The 17,793-nt window shown below is 35.8% G+C and overlaps 1 protein-coding gene across 2 annotated transcripts in view; it reads right to left on the reverse strand.

Annotated features, from left to right (window-relative positions):
* CALB1 (calbindin 1) overlaps positions 1–9,168 on the reverse strand; it is a 21,899-nt gene extending 12,731 nt beyond the window's left edge. Inside the window, exons 1-2 of one of the 2 annotated variants that reach the window (XM_015813983.2) lie at positions 8,952–9,168; positions 8,309–8,385 (exon numbers count right to left, since the gene is read on the reverse strand). In XM_015813983.2, the coding sequence (XP_015669469.1) occupies positions 8,309–8,385; positions 8,952–9,033 (159 nt within the window). In that variant the 5' untranslated portion in view covers positions 9,034–9,168. Of the gene's footprint in view, positions 1–4,320; positions 4,478–8,308; positions 8,386–8,951 lie in introns of those variants that run through there. The other variant, XM_015813984.2, reaches the window with a different exon arrangement.
* Between the last annotated feature and the right edge of the window lie 8,625 nt (positions 9,169–17,793).

Raw genomic sequence — 17,793 nt, forward strand, 5'->3', positions numbered from 1 at the left:
ATAATGAGAAATGATTGTCCCGTTTCCTGGGAAAACATTTATTTCTTTCTGCTCAGAACGGGGTCAGTGGGAAGGTTTAATTTGCACTCAAGTTTGGCTGGTACACTGTAAAAGCTCATTTTCTGCCTTGGGGTGAATCTGTATTAAGCTATGCTACATTAAGCTAGTTAGTGTTCCCTATGATTTTAGTGGGTTTGCTCTAGGCATAACTATGTTTGGATCTGACATGTAGTTATAGTATATGTTATTACCAATGAGCTCCATATGTTGTATGTGAATGCTGACAATTCTTAGACAAAGAGAATTCAGTTACACCAGGGGGTGTCAAACTGCCGGCCCACGGGCTGGATGTGTCATGCCAAAACTGCGCCCACCCCATTGCCGGCAATGGGGAAAAAGTCATGACATGTCACGTGACATCGCAAGTTTGACACCTGTGAGTTACACAGTGCTGAATACTGAGAATATATGAATACAGATAGCCAGATGTTATTGCACAATGGTTTAAAAATATCACTATCACAACAATGAAATCTGTTCCAAATAAATTGACTGATGGTAATTTGTCAATGCCGATAATATTCAAGCAGTGCTCCAGATGTTTTGGAAATGCATCTAAGATGCCTATTACTATTGGTACTATCTTTGCTTTCTTTTGAATAATTGTTCTACTGCTACTACATAGCCATTGTCATGTCTTATTATTTGCATTGCCAGATAGGGTTGTTGTTTTTTTAATGTTCAGGCCATGAAATAATTTGCCTTGCCATGTTTCTCTTCTATTCTTCATTTGGTTTTGGTTTCTCTGTTATTCAGTAAGCCTTCATGGTATACCAACTTCAGTGCATCTTATTCACTGTCCTTCAGATAGGCTTCTTTAACTGTCTGGGGTACTTGCAACATTCATGCCCTCCTATGCTCTTTGGTAAGTAGAGTATGTCAACATTGGTGCTTAGATGATAGACATGATTCATTGTCATTATCTTTCTGGACTTCATATCCAGAAGTTGTTAGTTTTGCTTGAGTCCAGCCCACTATTCCAGATGAGTATCTAATGATTGGAACTGCACTGGTGTTAATTGCCTTGATAATATTTTCTCCACTGTTTGGATTTTATTATCTTTTTCACTCAAATAAAACATCATTATCATTATCATCATCATCATCATCATCATCATCATCATTATTAATAATAATAATAATAATAATAATAATAATAATAATAATAATAATAATAATAATAATAATAATATTATAGTTGATCTCCCAGTCAGATATTTAGTCTGGATTTGTTCATCTAAGGACCTGGGATAGGCAAATGGTGTTTAATGATATTGTCACAGGATGTTAGCTGTTTCAAGTAAAGCTACATTTTGCAATTGATTGATGGGGATTTTGTTTGTTTCCCATGGTGTCAAGTGGTGCTCCAGTTCTTTTGGTGTCATATCCAAGGCACTTATTACTGTTGGTACAATCTTTGCTTTCTTTTGCCATAGTCATTTTACTCCTAGTTGCACATCTTTTATTTTGTGATTTTCTATTCTCTTCTATTCTGCTGTCTTCAGGTTCTTCAATGTCCTGTATCCAGACTTCTTATCAACAATTATTAAATCTGTTATTATTATTTTATGCTGTTTAGTGTATGTTACCCCATAATGTCAGTGTTTTTATTGTGCATCTTATTTGTAAACTGTTTGTAGTCCTATGCAGAAATACACAAGACAGCAAAATAAATAAAAATAATACAATTATTAACTTTTCAATCAACAATCCATATTCATTACAACTAAAGCTTCATGGTTTTAATGTGCAATGCATAATAATGACAGAGGATTCTCATAGATCCTGAAGAGAAACTATTGGAAGGTATAAAATAGTATAATCACTTATAGTTATTAATCAATGCAATGGTGAGCACTTGAAGTTATCAGTGTCTTGGCTTTGTTTGTATACCTTGTATTGGAAAATCAAACAAAAAGGAGAGGTGAAGGGAGATTTTTCCATTCTCCCTATAATTAAAGTAAATCTGAAATGGACAAAGGCATCCAAAACTTAAGGCAATTAACTGTGGCATGAATGAAACTGACTCTGCAACTAAATGTAGCTGTGGAACTAGCTAATGATTAAATGTTAGTACGAAGCTATGTTCATACTGTGATCATTTTACTGGGCACTTATTAATTAGATATAAACTTCAACAGAAAGCAAATTCTCAACAAGCCACCTTCTTTAAACTAACACCATCTAACTAGATTATGACAGTGAATAAACAACTCCCAGCTAAGATATTCATCCTACAAGCTGTAGTCCTAACTCATCTCTAGGATGTCAGTAAAGGAGAGCTGTTGCAGATAAACCCTGCCCAGAAACCAATAAAAAATAGTTTTCAGCAATATTCAGAAAAATATGTATTACATGCTATGAGTGCCAACAGCTTCAACAACTTTTAAAAATATCAAGTAACACATCAATTTATTTCTACTTTATTTTTCTTTCAAGAAAGCAATTTCAAACATCTATGTTAGACACATGAATTCCTAATGATTCCAGTTCTTCCCCACCCAGTAGATATGCAACTGTGTAAGAGTGTGCATTTTGGAATCTATGTGTCTGTGTATACTGTGTGTGCAGCTCTGTTTCTCAGCCACCAAGGGGCAGAAACATATTTCAGTCTGTATACTGTAGTACGGTTATATCTTTACTCTAAAAGAAATTCCTTTATCAATACTAAAAAGCACAATGCAAGTAAACATTTCTTTAGAGGAGGAACTAAAATGGCGAAGTGAAAGCATCTAGTGATCAGAGTGCATGGTAATTTTCTATTTTTATCTTATATTATCAGACTAATCCACTTTTTTAATTACTGATTCTGGTGCATAACCGTATTTGACTAATCTCCAAACAACTTGCTGAGAATAATTATGTATGCATTACCACCACAGGAAGATTACTGCATGGGAAAGAGGAAGAAATGACAAAGAATGAATTCTGTCATACAGATATTGCTCAAATCATCTAAGCAACAAAACAGATGACATAATGGAATTTAAAAAGAAGGTGTCTGAAAACTAAAATTAAGTGATGACGGCACCTACAACAGTATTATCATTAAACCAACTCCTGGACATGCTTCAAACAAATATGAATTGGGACTTAAAAAGATAATAGTGCAGAGGACCATCCCACTTATAACACTGAAGAACCAAATTCCCTAGGTATTTTAGATATAACAGTCTCTTCTCCTGAGGCAGCTGCATACTCAACTGCAGCATCTCCTATAAAAAAAAACTTTCAGGAAGAGATTTCTAAAAATGAGACTACAGAATTCGCATCTAAGCAAAGCACACTAATTGCATAGACTGAATTACTAATTTTTGACTATTTAACAGAAGCAAAATTGAATGTGGACTTGCTGAAAGAGTCCCTTGATGCATTTACCCAATCTTTCCACAATAAATTGACTCACCTTGTTGAAGCAGGAAACTGTGATCCAAAAATGCTCAAGCTACTCTAACTGAAACACAAGTTTTATACCACGAATTGATAGAGAAAAGGGAACAAACTCCAAAATAAATCTGCCTTCCAAACCTTGAGGCACAGAAGGGCTGAAAATCAAGATCAAAACAAGCATGTGTTGCAAACTAATCTACTTACAAATCAGCTTTAATAGACTCAGCAGTAGATGGTGAGGTTCAAGAAAGCAATACATTACTCCCTAAGCTGTTTCTATGTCATTACTGTGCAACTGACTTACACTCGGTGAAACGACAGCCTAGCAAGATGGACTGTATGCAAATTTTGCTGACCTTCAAGCAGTCTATTATCCCAAGCATGCTTTTCAAAATTAAATCCATGCTGACTACTTTCCTCATATTTCCACTGTATTTTTGAGACACAGATCTCCCCATTCATTGAGCCATTACATCAAGATACTACCATCCTTTAATTTTGAGAAATCAGGAATGGATGCTGCTGCCCCAGTTGCAAAGATAATAAACCAACCCTCTTCTTGGGACAAGCTCATTTAGATAAGCAATTTCAGGCAGAGAGAGAAAGGCAAATTTCAGCTAAACTACTGGCAGCAGAAATAATTGAAACCTTTGGAACCTTGCCTGGTTACAAACAGGAGGGCTTACTAAAGAAGTTAGAGTACCTTACACAAACTTAATCCACAGTGGACAAGACAACTGCCCCATTGATTTGGTTTCCATGCCCCCTGCAGAAGGTTCAAAAGTGATATTAATATGAACTTGTCTCCAAGTTCATAGATAGGCAAATCAGACAAATAACTAGCTTATGTCATTGAAGAATCCAACATACCCCTAGGAGCTGCAAACTTAGCCCCACAGATAACTGAGTTTTCAGATCAACATTTACAGGATTCCATCTCAGCCTCATTAAAGGGCACCTGGATATCTGATATACTGTATACTGTTCCAATGCTGCAGTTGACAGTGCAGGAGTTGTGGGATTTACAACCTCCTTCTCAGTGTTTCTCAGGAAATGCCTACAGCAATAACTGCCCAGCTCAACTGAATGACATGCAACCAATATTTACTTCTCTGTTTTTTATTTCCTGGAACACCACAGGATGGAAATCCAGGCGTAGAGACCTATCTTTTCTGGCATATATCTCTAGTTATGACATAATTTTTTTTCCAGGAAGCATTGTATGCGGCTAAACTGCTAGTCAAAGGGCTTAAGACAATTACGTTGGAAACCGTGCCTAGCATATAACATGGAAGGTTTTGTGGGGGCTTAGGCATTCTGCATAAATAACTAGTTTACAACTATCAAACCGGTATGCGTTGGCAACTCTCCTGCAATTCAGGAAGAGGCAACTCCTCGTGTTTAATGCGTATATTCCACCCCTGCAAATATGATTACAGATGAAACAAATAAGGGATAAAATAGATACCTATGTGGGAGATTTAATGGTTGTGTTCCCAGTAGCATACTTAATACTAGTGGTGACTTTAACACAAGAACTGGAGCAAATGATAAATCACTCTTTGCTAAACTCCCTTGCCAGCCATTGTCTCCTATAATAACATCTATTTTATTCTACCAATCTAAGAATGTATACAATGACTGTAGAGGATTTTGTCATGTTTCAAACTTTTACAAAATCATCTGGTAGTATTAAATGGGTCCAGTAAATGATAATTACCCAGTTAAGTTTACCACTAGTCCAGTTAGACTATGCTGGGATCTCCCAAAACTTAATTCCCTCTCTAAGTTTGTTATTTTTCACCTGAATTTTTTTGATAGGTTGTTTGTACCCTTTTTTACTATAACCTTTGCCCTATTCATGCTATATGGACACCTCAGCATGCAGCAATAATTACTAATTTTGTTTGAGGGGAGTCAACCAAATCTCTTTACTAAGCCACAGTGGATGGCAATTGTTCTGGCTAATTTCAATAACTTAAAAAATTATTTCAATCATTGTTAACTGTCCCCCAACATATTACAGTTAGGCATGATCCAAGAACATGTCATGTGAAGCTTGGAATTCTCTAAATTGTCACATAAAATTATACAAAGAGAATTTTTTGACACAAACAAAATTGAAATTTTGTTCAATTTCTGACCTAGTGAAATTGGAAAAAAAAAAACCCAACCCAGTACAGTTAATTTATATAAAAAGGGGGGGGGGGTAATGCAATGTAGATATTTGGTAACTCTTGATTGTGGTTGCCAGTGCGAAAATTCCTGCCATCTTTTGGGGAATGGTAACTCCATCCTTTCCCAATAACTCTAATAGCTGTTCACTGCATACCATTTTGTTGCCCTACATGGGTAAAGGGAGAATTCCCTGACAGACTTGGTGAGACCTCTCTGTCACATGTTCAGAGATCAGAAGTATAATTAAACAGTTTAAATTAAGTACAGTAAATCCCCAAGTTCAAATTTTATTATGTATGATAATAAAAAAATAATTTGGAATGGTGGATCCCAGTGCTAGCTTCACTTTTCATAGCAGTAGATCATTCAGCCATGATACCAAAGGATTGGGGCTTGATATTATAATACCAAGAAGGGCAAAAGGGATGATCCAGCTAACTACCACCCAACCAGTTTGCTAAGACAGATTAGCAAAATGTATGCCAAATATCTACAGGAAGCAAAACTAATTGACCGGCTTGAATCTAAGTATATCCTGGGGGATGAACAGGCTGAGTTTAGAACAGGACAATCAACATTAGATTGGGCCTTGGTGCTGCAACACTTAGTACAACTCAGGACAATCCTTTTATGCAGCATTTATTGATTTCAGGTCAGTTTTGGGCACAATATTTAGAATTAAATTGTGGCATAAATTAAAAAATGCTACAAATGACAAATGTCTACTCCTGCTGCTCATCAAAATTCATGAGAATATAAGACTGACAGTTAATTGCAGTAATCAAGGACATGTCACAAAAAAAATACCTGTAAGGAATGGAGATAGACCGGATTGTGTATTGGTTCCAGTTTTATTCAACTATTATGTAAACTCATTAATTCTTCACCTAAGTAGGCCTACCTTCCATCCCCCCCAAATTAGCCCAAAGACCTATCAGTTTACCAGTATGCCTGTATGCCAGTGATGCGGTAATCCTGTTATTAACCTCCATTGGCCTTAAAAGAGCTCTGAGATCACTGATGCATCACTGTAATGAGGAGGAATTAATAATAAATTATGTTAAGACCAAGATCCTTACTTTCTCTAAATGCCCAAAATAGAGAAGCTAGAATTTAGGTGGGCAGTCCATTGAGCAGGTTAAGATTTTTAGATATCTAGGAATAGCTTTTCAAACCTCAGGAAGCAGAAATGATCATATGGATTGTGTTTCCCACAATGCACAGAGTTCTGCATCAACTACACAAACTTATTATTTTTCCAGAGGAGCACAGTTTATTTCTGCTGCAATTAAGGTTTTTGCAGGTAAAGCTCAAGCACAATTGCTATATGGGGCTCAATTAAGACCATAGAAAAGTATGATCACCTTAAGAAAGATTCAAACAAAATTTCTAAGAAGTATTATCAGGGTACCTGCTGTGTTCCAAATGCAGTACTTCGATAGGAAGCAGGAATCAATAAATTCAAAACTAATCTCTGGATAAATATCTTTACCTACCAGTTGAAACTACTTCACAATTCTAGCCTGACCCATTTAATATTGACAGTTACAATTTTTTTCGGGAAACAACAGTCTAAAAGAAACCAAGTCTCTATGGTTTCTCCAGTGATGCCATCCTGAAGTTAAATCAAGCCAGATCAATAATAAGATGAAGGATCTTAGATATAGAAAGTCAAACAGAAATTGCTGCTTTTTCTCACAACATAACTAGAAATCCAAATATTACTCTAAACCTGCTTCATATTTATGTCATATCACAGTTCCCCAATTTAGGAGAGTTTTATCCTTAGCTCCATTTAATGTTCTCCCCACAACTATCCTGGAAGAGAAACGTAGGAAAACCCCATGAAACCCAATACTGTCCCTGTGATATGGGTGCTATAGAAACCACAGCTCATATTCTTCTGTATTGCCAGTTTTACAGGGACATTCGCAAGAGGTTGATCACACCTGTTTTATTCAAATTGCAACACACTCTGATAGCTTTTATCTGCACTCTCTGTTAAAGAAGAATAAACTTATTTCTCTAAAAGTAGTAAAATGTGTAAGTACAGTAACAACAAATGGTTTATAATAGTTTTTGTTGTTAGGGGATAGCATTGTGTTATTCATTTTATTGATTGTATTTTTATTGGCAATGATTGGAATAAAGTTCTGCCCGTCTGTCTTTACAAATGCAGTAAGCTGTTTACTATCAACCCAGAGTTGGAATGCTCTAGTAGAGTGTTGATTCACAAAATCAGAAGCGGTGAATGCTCCAACACTGGAGGTTTTTAAGAAGAGACTGGACAGCCATTTGTCCGAAATGGTATAGGGTTTCCTGCCTAAGCAGGGGGTTGGACTAGATGACCTCCAAGGTCCCTTCCAACTTTATTATTATTATTATTATTATTATTATTATTATTATTATTATTACTATTATAAAATTTTGCTTTTTATCTGGATTCCATATTTTCCAGCCACAACTTTTCCATTTCTCCAGTTTTATCAATTTGCATTTAAACTAATATGTGCATGGCCAGACATGTACATGGTCATAATCATCCTTTACTGGAGCTTGGTTATTGGAGTTAAGTATTATTTTTATTAAATTTATATGCCACATGACTCCCATCTACTCTGGGGATTTTCCTACTCGTATTATATTTACAAAAGAAGAAAAAAGCCCCATCTTAACCTACCAAGCCAGCTTTCTGTCGTGCCTGCTGCAGTTCTTGGATAAAACCCTGCAGTTCTTTTCCATCCATGTATCCATTGCCTGTAACACCAAGAGAGAGAGCACAATGGTTACAGTTCTAATGGTTTCTCTCTTTCCTTCCTGCCGGTATATAACAATACTTGCAAATTAACAGAGCAATCCTATGTTTAGATCAAAGTCCCACTGAGTGCAACCAGATTTCGGAAAATACTTATAGGGTTGCAGTTTGGGTTTCAGCCTCCCCGAGAAAAAATGCCCTATTTCCTTCTATATTATATGACTGTGTTTTATAGGAGGCGCTTTGGACTTTTAGAGGCTTTCAGCTGCCGAACGAAGGGCAAATAGCTAGAAGTCCCAACGCCATCAGAGCGACCGACCGCTCGGAGGCTGGTCCGCGCTCGTCCTTCCGAAAATTGTCAATTTTCTCAAAATGTTCCCGTCGTTTTAGACGTAAAGAAGTAAAAGTTGTAACTTGCGCCTGACAAAGTTTCCTGCTTACAGTAGAGCAAGTAGGAGGACGCCGAGTCCCTCGCCTAGTTTTGCAGTTGAGCGTTTGCACACACACCCCTCCCCCTTGGGTTCCGAGCCTGACAGGGTTAGAAGAAGGGGGCAATGTAATCAATCACCATCAGCGTCGTAATGGCGCCAGATCGCGAAAAACTGGCTTGCCGAGACCGTCGCTTCTTGCAGGTAAGCCTCCGCGGTCATGGCGCGAGTCTTGGGCAGCCGGCGGGCGCAAGCGAAGCAGGAAGGTCAATGGTGCGGTTGCTGGGTGCCTCTGTCCGCGGTGCTGACCGGCTCTCTGCCCGGAGAAGTTCTCCTCGTTCTTAGCTGAGGACTCTCTATTTATCCGCTTCTTTGCCTCCGAGCTCCGCCCTTGGAGCGCTCCCTCCCTTCTCCCCCCCATTCTCTCTCTCTCTCTCTCTCTCTCTCTCTCTCTCTCTCTCTCTCTCTCTCTCTCTCTGTGTGTGTGTGTGTGTGTGTGTGTGTGTGTGTGTGTGTCTTGCATTGGTCCTCCTGTCCGGCAACGCGGGAGGGTCTCATGAAGCCAAGTCTGCTCCCCAGAGAATCTAAAAGGCTCAACCACAGCAGTGACAACTTAATGCTACAAAAAGAGTAATGAGGATCATCCAGTTCCAGAGTCTTCTCTCTACAGTACCACATTTTCCATCTTAAATAAATGAAAACAATCCAAAGATCAACTTCATGTTCTCCAGAGGTAAAATAATGTGATCTTCACATCTGTTGGCCAGGTTGGGGTGCATTTAAATACACCCATTGACCATGCTTCTGGAATAACAGGAATAAAAGGCCTGTTAAAGTTTTCGCCCAGGCAGTGGACAGAGGAATTGAGTGGATAGAGGAATTCAGCAGGCAATTTATCTGACTATTTTCCCCCAAGGGTAAAATAATTCCTCTAGCAAATTGTCTTGATTGCAGAATTTCCCACTAGAAATGATAACAGCATTATAACTGAAAAGGACCCCTGAGAGAAGCTCCTTCAGGACATTATTCCTCAGTATTTAATTTCCAATATTACACATACACAGCTTGGCCACATAAAGAACTCTACCTTCCACCAGTGAATTTTTTTCCAAAATTTTCTGCTTCTTTGAAATACAATCTAAAGCAAATTCTCTTTTTGTAAACTGAATGAATACATAGGACAATTTGTTTGTTTGGCAATAAGAATATGTAAACTTTGTTTATTCCAGCTCCAGTGAGCCAAGGATTTAAAATGGAGTTTCCCACCAGATAATTAGATAATAACTGTTGATATAGTTCTCTCTATGAGTTATGTAATTTATCTTATCCCCAGTCAGATGTTATCCAAATGAGTTGGATTTCAGCTGCCATTATCCTTGGCCAGCTAGTGTCCTCATTGGCCTTGTTTATATCCTTCCAGCTTCCCCATTGATTTTGCTTATTGCAAATGCCAATCACATAAGCTCAGGATGCTATGACCATCATAAATGCATTATGGTTGCCAAGCACCTGAATCAACATCACATGAGCTTGGTGAACGACACTATCTTTACTCTTCTGACTAGTATTTTGTAAAAAAAGTCATGTCAAGTTTGAAGTTTACCTGTGATTTGTTTACCAACCATTTATTCCTAATGAATATCGAGTAATTTTTTTTGGAGAAAGACTGGAACAGGAGGTTTTAGTAATAAACATTTTGTGATAAAGTAACACTCTTTCGTCCTTCCTTGTTAATACCCACAGTGATGAATTAAGAATAAACAGCATGAAGATGTTTGTGCAGTGTCAGATAATTTATGAACCATAGGAATTTAAGGCTAATACAGATGTATTTCACAACATTTGCCACACATGATTAAAAGAAATAAGTGTAAATCATTCTGAACTGAAATTTCCAAAAACCATTAAGTAAATCTGCAATCATTTTAGCAGTGCAGCGTGCTACAAAATAGATATTTTCATACAACCCAACACTTTTTCCAACATAGAAACTTTCCCAGGAGAATTTCTGACACCTGATTAAGAAAATGCAAAGGAAATTGGTAGCCAACAAGTGTTTAAATCCATAGATGCCTTAAGAAACTTTCCAACATATTTTGCTGATTAAAAGGTATCTTGGTTCCCACTGAGGCACAGAAATGGCAGGGAATTAGCTGTCAGTGGTGCCAACAATGCCTAAGAGAGGAGTACTCTCAATGGATAATGAAATCATGTTGTCAGAAGATTTTCTGAGACCAATCAATGTTCCTGAAAGAGAGAAAGTTGGAGGGCTAAGAGATGGTACTGGATGATGAGGACCTTTCCAGTATGATGACCTTTAATATCTGTCAAGTAAGTTAAACTTCTCAGCACAGAGCAAACTTTCATCTTGTAGCAGCATTTTTAGTAGAAATTCAAGGCTGAGTCAGTTTCCATTGTCATTTTCCTTTTGTTGATATTGGTAGTAGCAGTGCATGGAGAACACAGGGCATGCATTGTCTTCCATTGGTCTCTCTGATCCTTTATTCAGGGAAAGCTGGATGAGTTCAGATCAATTACTCTTAATTATACCTATGCTGTACAGTGAACCTTTTTCAGAATGAGATATTTGTCATAGGTAAAAACTAACTGTCATAGTCTTTCCTACAGAATTCACATATTTCAGTGTTTTTATTCCTTTCATGAGTGAATAAAATGCAATTTTACATTTTATGTACTTGATTGATCTGCAGTAGAACTATTAGTTTAATTGTTACATTAATCAGCCCAAATTATAGTTAACTAGCCTGTTGAATCCAATGTTTATTGGTAAATGCTAATGGATTTAGGCTTTTGTTTATTTTTTAAAATTATTTTATTTTATAGTACAGGAAGAAATAGAAAATAATGTATTAAAACAGCATTGTAGAGAATATTAATAATTTCTGAATTAAATTTGTATATATGTTCAGCATTAACAGTTTAAACCAGTTGGGTATTTTCTACAAAAATAGACATATTCATTTATGGAATGTCCTATAATAAATTAAAACAGAAGTGTTGCAGCTATGAAAATCAAACTGTATGAACAAAGCATCTATACTGTATATGAGTTTGACTACAGCTCATTTGTACATCAAAAAGTTCTACTATGTGGGAAAGATACAAGTTATAGTTAATCTATCTGGGATGTTAGGACTAATGATGCAGCAAATGTGAATATCTGCATTCATGCCTATGAAAAGGAATCTGTACTAGTTCTCTTATATTGTGGTAACTACAACTCTTGAACTCTTCCGTGCCGGGCACACATTCATTGCGGTTTATGTTTATTATAGAGCCATATAAAGAGATGAACCAGAGAAATATAGGTCAATTAAAACTAATTTTGCTCATGGACATAAAGGAACCAGACATTTACATGGGAGCAATAATTGTTTGAATTCTAAATCTCCATTGAAATAACTTTTTATATCCTTAGAGAAAAACCATAATATTTGGAAGGCTGCAAATCTAACTAGTACTGTATTTTAGGAGCAAGCCCATTAAGCAAATATGAAACAAAAATCAAAACATATATGGACAGACCCCAAAACTGATTAGACCTATTGGTTTCAAAGATTATGAGAACAAACTAAATCTTAATGCTTAAACAATATTGCTGCATACCCAAGGAAGAAAAGGAGCAGAACTAAGCTCCAGTATGGAACAGGATTAAGACATGGCTAAACCTTTTCCTATAGTATGTACTACTTCCCCAAAAGAAATTACATTAGGTATTAAAGATTTATGGGCAGCAGAGGGCAAACAGAAGGATAAAACAGTGTCATTGGTTATTATTTCCACACCATTATTATTTTTATAGGAAAAAGTATATATTAGAAGCTGCATTGTGTTACTTTAATCTTCATTAGAAATCATAAATTTGGAATGAGGATATAACAATTATTCTTCATCATTGCATCTAAAATATATATTTTGCTATATGATCTATAATATGATTTGTGTACTATCTTGAGTTTCTTTATTCCTCTTTTCAATAGCAATCTTTCATTCATTTTTCTAGATAGCAAGAGAGAGAGAGAAAGCAAAGTACCATAGGGTGAAATAATTATCTTCTACAAGTAGCAAAAGCTCAGAGTTATCTGTTTCCATGGACTGAGCTATTCTATAGTCACGTTTCCAAGGAGAATGGTTCCACTTTCATTATGACCATCAAACATCCAGGCATCCAAACTATCCAGGGGAAATTTGCAAGCAGTAGATAAAGCTGTTCCTCAAAATCCCTCAAAAAACTGTAATGGATTGGGAAAAGGAGAGTGAACACTTTAGAATGGTGCCATTGGGGAGAAATAATTTATAACGTTATATTTCATATTGTATTCAAATAGATTTCCTTCATATTTGTGCCATCTATTAAGCTAATCCCAATTCCATCTCATTTTTGGATTTTGCAGCTAGTGTTCCACTTTGAGGGAAAGCTGGTCATAGAAAGTTTAATCCATGTATCAGCAGCACTATTCCTATTACTATGATTTCTATTCCCCAGTCTCTACAAAATAATTGGCACTGATCCATAATGGTTTTTACTCTTGCCAATCTCAAAATGCTAAGAATGTAGCATTTATTCATAGTCAGCATTTCTCAGTCCTTCCAGTTGACCAATAGGACAAAATTTCAACAACAGCAACACAATCAACCCTTCACTCCTGTCCATGATATTATCCATCCTCAAATGAAAAACAAAGAAGTATGCAAGCTGCCTTCCCACAAATCCTAGTTATATTTATATCTGACAATAGAATATTGTCAGAAAGAGCCAATCAAACAAAGCTCTCATGTAGAGATGCCCATGAATATCTCAGCCTAATAACTCACAGATGATGATTCTGTATTCATAGGAATTAACTTTGGTGTTTTTTTTGTTTTTACAAAAAGCGTCAATATTGAAACCTAAACATAGAGCCAAAAAAACCCTATTATTCAATACAGATTGGAAAACCCTGTTATGCTACTTTGTTTCTATAAATTAATTGTGCAATCCATTTATCATATTTCAAGGTCACTTGTGGGACATTTTTTTATTGTATCCACACTGCACTCCACCCTTCATAAAAATATTTCTCCAGGCAAATAATAATAATAATAATAATAATAATAATAATAATAATAATAATAATAATAATACAGTAGCAAAGATTAAAACATTAAAGAGTGGGTATCAGTAAAATCAGTGTAATCAATAAACAAATAGCAAATAAAATGAAAAGACAAATTCCATCATATTTTTCACAGTCTACTGGCTGTTTATAAATGCCCAGTGAAGCTGACAGAAAGGCAGCATTGTGGCTATTATCTAATGTCTGCATACGCTTACATTAGATAATTCTACAACTTGGGACAAGGAATCATCCAACAAAAATAACTATTAATAAGATAAGGAGAACAGGTGACAAGTATATATTTGCACAACACATAATAAGCTTCAGAATTTCATTATTAATGGAAACTCAGTGCAAGGCTTGGCACACTGAAATCTTTTAGAAATTCTAGATCACAGAGCTTTCCCTCTCTGCCATTACCCATGCTATTAGGAACTGGACTTTTTAAGCATGAGATATAAAAATGCCCACTCTTAGCTTGAAGCATTCAGCAAAGTTTATATAAACTTAATAACCTTTCTTGCAAAGAAAATCTTTGAAGCCTGAAAATCATTCCTTAAACATTTTCTTAACTAACTGAATTTCCTTATTTTGAGATTTCTGTCACTTTGCTAGGTTTAGCAAATAACTAATTAAACTCCGAGCTTTAATATATATAAATAGATATGGATAAATATATAGGTACAGTATTTCTAGGTAATTATATCTGTCTTTCACAATGGAAAAAGCAATTAGAACTTATGTAAGAAAAATATATCATTTGGTATCTAAAAACATGAGATCTGTCCCTGAGAGCAAGGATTATCACAAAGCAGCCAAACTATTTTTAGAAAAACAATTAATATACACCAAATTTTTGCAGAAATATTAATGGTTCAATTATGGGTTACCCTTATAACAAAAGTAGAAAAAGACATTAACTAAATAAGATTTCTATATCCCTTTTTTCCATATACTAGAGGCAAATTTCTGTGTGCAGTGAATTGTACCCTTAACCTGTTTAGGGCAACATATTATGCAACATTAAAATAACAGGGTATTTTTTTATTTAAAATAAAAATATAGACTTGGTTCCAAGTCTCAGTATAGGGATCATATAAACATATATAGGGAGGCATAGAATTGATTATAGAAAACATTTCAGAAGTTATTCAGGTATTTTTTAACCTCTTTAAATTGGGTGCTAAATTTCAAGGACATGAGGGAAAAGACTCTAATTTTCATCAAAGCTTGAATTTTTCTTTGAATAGCTTTATTTATTCTACTGTAGTTTTTTTTTTTAAAGAGATTGAAGTTGAACATGTACATAAAACATCTGTAGAACTGAAGTTTGTTTTCAAAGCTATCTTCCAGAATAAACTCTCTGGAATAAATAAATTACTTGTGGTATCAGTGTCCCAATAAACCTTGAAAGAAGAAGTTTAGAAATGCAGTGAGAAATCTCATCATCTGAGTTGGCAAAAAAGTTGGTTTTCTTGAAATATTTTTAACCCATTCTAGTGTGTGAATATGCAGAATTTACATAGTGCTGTGATTCATTTGAGTGAAGTGTACTATACATTACACTTATTTACATTTTTTATATATTTTTCAATTCCATGAACAATATTCTCTTAACATTACTAAATGCAATATCCTAATTTTCCCAAATTAGCCTTGTTAAATGTGGTGTCTTCCTGAAATGTTGAATTACAACTTTTATAACCCACGGTCAAAATTTATGGACATAGTAGCCACAGCAGAACTTGGCTGATCATGACTGATCTCAAAAAGTTAAACAGGGTTCAGTTTGATCAGGGGTTGCATGGGCTATAAGCTACACAAGAAATATCCTAAAAACATTTTAGAAGACAATAACAATTCCCTTCTATAGCATTGCCAAGAAAAACACATGCATATAACATGTCCAAGAAATCAACAGGACCTCATTAACTTTACTTTATGGTCTAATACATTTGGAGGACATCAGACTAAGGGGGAGCCACAATAAATATTTGATAAAAAGATTGTTTTTTATATTTTTTTAGATTTTGGGGAGGAGGCATCTCATGTTTACAATAAAGTTTCTAATAAATGAACAGGAATCTATCCTGTGGTTGCCAGGCAACTGTAGCTTGGCTTTTTCTTCTGGGGATACAGAGTAGGTCAGAATGGACTTGAAGTATACCAGGAACATTCCTAACTGAGATAAAGCAGTTGACTGACCTGATACTTATTTTCATTTCTTTTCCAGTATTTAGCATATACATCTATTCTTTCATTGTAAATGGGCATAGGAATGTTTATCTGAGAGAAATATCCTACAGCAGTAACAGATATCAAATCCAGCCTGGGTCAGAAATCTGGCCCTTCAATATACACAGTTTTGTTTTTACACAGATGCTACTTCTTGTCCTATCTTGGATTAAAATGCACTTTGTTTAAGATGTTGGATATGAAAAGATGGCTATTGCTGTATCTAGAATTTAAAGCCCTGCAACATCAGCTGCTGGAGAGCACAGTGCCCTACAAGTGAACTTTCCAAAATGGCCCTCCGTGAAACAAGATGGGGGCTAGATTAACGCACTTCCATGATTCTGCTGGCCTCTTGTTAGTTTTGCATTGCAGCTGCAACAAAGCATTTCCTTTTAAGACAACATTAACAACTCAGACAGAGATCCCTTCTGGGGAAATTGTATTATCTTTCTATTCCATCTTTGAGGTTATTCTGTTGTTAAAATAAAATGAAGAGTGTGTGGCATTAGGGTTAAAATATGAAGCAGAGGTTTTAGAGACCCAAACTACAAAACATGGTGAGCCATATGCCTTGATAGATGACTAGGGGGCATACAGAATTCTTTAGCCTAATTTTATCTCAGCAGTGTTGTGGGGGATATATGTCTGTTATGTTATCCTATGATTTGAAAACAGAGAACTTTTTTTATCAAAAACACTAGTTAGTATTCTTAACTCATTTAACCATTTTTCATCCACAAAGGAGGCCCGTGGCACTAATGATATTACTGAACTCCATTTCCCAGCATTCCTTATCAGTGATTTTGGCAATTGGAATGTCTGGGAAATATAGTTCAGCAATCTCTAGAGCAGTGTTTCTTGAACTTGGCCACTTTAAGATGTGTGGACTTTAACTCGTAGGAATTCCCAGCAAACAAACTGTTCTAGAGGGACATCTATTTCATCTGGCTTTATAAATTCAGTCTTTGGAATAGCCAAAGTTAATTTCCCTTTTAAAACTCATATACTAGAAAATGAACACATAGGTTAAGTTTTCATAACTTCAGGAATGGTTATATACAAGAGAAAGGAAAAAAGAAGAAGGACTGTTGATCATTCTGCTTTAGTATAGTAGAAATCTGGCGAGCATAACTATAAAATGCTTTTGCTAAACTTTCAGAATCCCAAATGCAAGTCCCAACTCAGGCAAAAATCCATTAAAGTGCTCCACACAAGTTCTTTTTTTCAGCCAACTCTGCTCTGACACTAATCTACTGAAGGCAGAAATAATAGATGCATTTGTAATCTGCATTTCTATTTCCTCCATGGGTTACTTCAAGGTTTCTTTGATTCATGAATATAGCCAACATTTCTATGTGGAATGCATAAAGAAAAATAAGCTATTCATTATTTCTGATTCAGAGTTCCTTTTATTTGAGCAATGATTTTTCTGTGTAAGCATATTTATACATTTTGGTTAACAAGATGTATAAAAAGGCCAAATGATTTACTACACAGTATGCCAGTAGAGTCCAACCTAAAGGTAAAAATAAAGGTAAATCCACTCGTGTACAAGTCATCTCTGTTTCTTAGCTGAGAGAGCCAGCATTGTCCAAAGACATTTCCATGGTCATGTGGACAGTATGAC

Source organism: Protobothrops mucrosquamatus, unplaced genomic scaffold (genome assembly GCF_001527695.2).
Source record: "Protobothrops mucrosquamatus isolate PMUCROS unplaced genomic scaffold, P.Mucros_1.0 scaffold211, whole genome shotgun sequence".
NCBI lineage: Eukaryota > Metazoa > Chordata > Lepidosauria > Squamata > Viperidae > Protobothrops > Protobothrops mucrosquamatus.